Here is a 3572-nt window from a genome sequence, read left to right as displayed (position 1 = left end):
GAACCCCCCCCCCCCCGCCCCGGCACCAGGCACCACCCCTCGAGCCTTTGGGAAAAGCACTCAGAATACAAGCCTTTTCTCCGCGGGCTTGTATTCTGAGACTTTTATACAAGACTGTATGTGGCGCTTGCTCCGTGCCGGGCACTGTCCCACACATTCACACACTTTGAATCATTGTCATGACTGCGGCCTGGGAGGCGGGTGCTCCAGTGGCCCCACTTTGGGGCCCAGGAGGCTGCAGCCCCGAGAGGGGAGTTGTTTGCTGGGTCACATGGTGTATTAGCTTCCTGTCGCTGCTCTAACAAATGACCCCACGCATAGTGGGTTAAAACAACACAGATTTAATATCTTACAGTTCCAAAGGTTAGAAATCTAAAACAGCTTTCACGGGCTAAAAGCAAGGATTTTGGCAAGGCGTCCCCTCTGGATGCTCTAGGGGAGAATTCTCGCCTTTCCCGCCTTCTAGAGGCTGTCCACAGTCTTTGGCTCCTGGCCCCGTCCACCCTTAAGGCAGCAGCATAATGTCCTCAATTTCTTTCTGACTCTGACCCCCCTGCCTCCCTCTTTCACTTATAAGGACCCTTTGTGCAGACATTGGGGGCCCACTGGATACTCCAGGACAGCCTCCCCATCTCAAGATCCTTAACCACATGTGCAAAGTCCCTTTTGCCTTGTAAGGTCACGCACTCCCAGGTTCTGGGGATTAGGACATGCACATTTTGGGGGCCATTATTCCACCTGCCGTGCCCAGCAAGGGAGAGATGGGACAGCTTGACGACAGCTGCTGGGGGCCTATGGAGAACCCCCTCGTTCTCCAAGTCTTAGATCTTTTCTTCCTGTGGTCCTTCCTCGGCCCCTGTTCTGGGGACGCTGTGATCAGCTGAGGAGGGGGCTGCGGTGACCATGTCCATAGGCTGAGAGCGGATTTGAAGACAGGTGTGGGCCTGGCCCAAGGGCTCACAGGACGGCGGGGAGAGGTGGAAGGGGAGCAGGGCGCTGCTTGGCGTGTGTGAGGTCCTGCCTTTGGACAGCATGGGGTCTGCGAGGTGCCAGGCCCTGGGGCCAGAGAGGTCATCAGGTCCTGAATCTTAAGGAGCTCATGGTCTGGGGGCGACACACAAAGGGATCGCAGCAATGGAGACCAGCAGGTGGGAGCTCCAGGAACCCCTCAGAGGATGTTGGGGGAAGACAAGGGAGCTGGTGCCCGAGTTGTCACCCTGGACGGACCAAGTGAGAAGAAAAGGGAAGGACGTTCCTAGTACAGGGAACAGCATAAACCAAGGCACAGAGGCAGCCTGGGCCGTGGCCAAGGCGAGTAAAAGATATATGGGCAGAGGCCTGTGTGGGAAGCGCCCTGATCCTGCGTGTGAGGGCAAGCTTGCTCCAAGCAGGAGGTGACAGGACAGGTCTTGGGGCTGCAGCACCCGTCCCGTGGGCCTGAGAGGCAGCCGGGGAACATGGGCGAGGGCGCAGACTCTGGAGCCAGACCGCCAGGGTTCCAACCCCAGCTCTGCCTCTTCCTAGCTGTGTGGCCTCAGGCAAGTTACTTAGCCACCCTGGGCCTCAGTTTCAGCGTAACAGCTCCCTCCCGTGATCGAATGTATGGATACATGGAGTGCTCAGAGCAACGACCGGTGCGGTTAGCGCTCAAAAAGCATAGCTGCTGTGATCTCTCCTCGTCCAGGCGAGGACAGGGAAAACCTGTGAAGGAGCTGAATGAGGGGCCCACAGCCATGCACCAAGAAGTGCCGGGAACTCTTCCCTCGATGAGCACGGTTTTCAGTCCCTCGCAGAGCTCCTACGTGACGTGTCACCCAGGGGCGCAGCTTGCGAGGCTTAGGCTCAGGGGCTCCCTGAGAGGGGTCCCAGTTCTACAGGGCTCTGAGCCTGGCTCCTGGGGCTCGGGTGGGCTGGGCGTTGTAGAAAGAGGCCGTTACCACGTCCCCTTGTTGAGATGCCCAGGAACTGAGGGGCAGGCCGGTGGCTGGGTGGGGAGCCGTGGGCATCAGAGCGCTTGGATTCCACAGAGGGACGCTGGGGTGGGCTTCCCGATGGACCCCGCAAAGCAGGCTTCCAGAAAACCAGGACAGGAGTGGTGTGGGGCAACCCTTAAGCCTGGCGGGGAGCTGAGGTTGCAGTGCCAAAGGGCTGCTCACGTGACCCTGTGTCCCTGGCTCTCCCCCACAGCCCCTCCCCCTCCCCCCGAGCACCCTGGCGCGAGAGATGAGGCCCCGGATGCTGCCCGTGTTCTTTGGGGAGAGCATTGAGGTGAACCCAGAACCCACGCCCGAGATCCGGTGAGTGGGGCAGCTGGGCCGGGTGGGGCGGGGTGGCCAGGCTGGGGCGCTCAGCAGGCTCCCCTCCCTCTAGTCAGCCCCTCCGCGTGCTGCTCCCCGAGGAGGCAGGGCCGTGATTTGAAGAGACGCTATCCCCAGGTGGCCTTCCCTGCCACCTCTCCAGCCCGTCGCGGCCCACGTGCAACCATTTCCACACTGACCTTCACCCCCAACCTGGCTGGGTTTTACTTTGAATTTGCCCCTTTTTCCTCCGGGGAGCCATTGCCCTGAATGTGTATTAGGTGCCCTCCCACATGTAGGACGTCTCAGGTGGCACCTGCACTTCTGAGTTAAGGCCACCCCACCGGGAGCTTTCCCCCAGCCATCTGCCCTCCTCGGAGGGGATCGGGCTTCCAGAAGGTGGACTCTAGGGTCCGTGGGTCTCACCCGCGTATCCGTGGGACGCTCAGGATGGATTTGTCCACGCTGCCCCGGCCTGCCCAGGGGTGTGGGACCCTCTACCTCCTCCCGCTTCACCTCTGGATAGGGTCCCAGGAGACAAACAGGTCCCCTTTAAAGGTTTTTCTTCCCAAAGAGCTCTCCTTTTTAGTTTTTATTACAGGGGCCCCAGCCAGGGTGGATGCGAGCTGCCTGGGCTCTAGGGACCCCTGCTTCCCTTCCCACGCAGGTCACCTGTGGGGTGCAGCGGGGAGGGAGACAGGTGAAGTCCCCACGCCCCTCCCCGGAGCTTTTCCTTCCAGTGTGATGATCTGGGAGCAGAGCTGGGGGCACTGACCAGTTGGTCACTCGTAAGGAGGGTCACTCACCTAGAGGTGCTGAGGCTACTTGGGGGGAAACTTATTTTGATAACATTTCAAACTTAAGCAAAGTTGCAGGAAGAGTACAGGGAACCCCTGTTAGACAGATTCATTGGCTCTTTCCATTGGCTCGAATATCTGCTCACTGTCTCGTTCTACATAAACGAAACTTTCTCCTGACCCGTTTGAGAGGATGTTAGTGACACCGTGACCTTGAACCTCTAAGTAACTCCGGCTGGTGTCCTTCCTAAGGACAGGGACATCCTCTCACATAATGACAGTGCACTTGCCAAAATCGGGCCAGCTAAAGCTGAAACACGGCCACTGCCTGGTCCAGTCCCGCCCACTGTCCCCAAATGTCCTTTTATGGCCTATTTTTATCCCAGTTCAGGATCCAGCCAGTCACGTGCGGCATTTAACTGTCCCGTCTCTCGAGTTTCCTCCAAGCCAGCTGGGTCCCTCAGCCCTTCCTTGCCCT

At 58.8% G+C, this 3572-nt stretch overlaps 1 protein-coding gene across 1 annotated transcript in view; it reads left to right on the top strand.

Moving 5' to 3' along the window:
• The first annotated feature begins 2223 nt into the window (after nt 1-2223).
• The window catches only part of RFLNA (refilin A), a 1795-nt gene continuing 446 nt past the window's right edge, over nt 2224-3572 (top strand). The window contains exon 1 of the mRNA XM_007448654.1: nt 2224-2297. Within this exon, the coding sequence (XP_007448716.1) occupies nt 2224-2297 (74 nt within the window). The remainder of the gene's footprint in view (nt 2298-3572) is intronic.

The sequence above is a fragment of the Lipotes vexillifer genome, unplaced genomic scaffold (assembly GCF_000442215.2).
Source record: "Lipotes vexillifer unplaced genomic scaffold, Lipotes_vexillifer_v1.1 scaffold21, whole genome shotgun sequence".
Taxonomy (NCBI): Eukaryota; Metazoa; Chordata; class Mammalia; order Artiodactyla; family Lipotidae; genus Lipotes; species Lipotes vexillifer.
The sequence above is the reverse complement of the archived record's forward strand: the minus strand, read 5'-3'. Positions and strand labels throughout refer to the sequence as shown.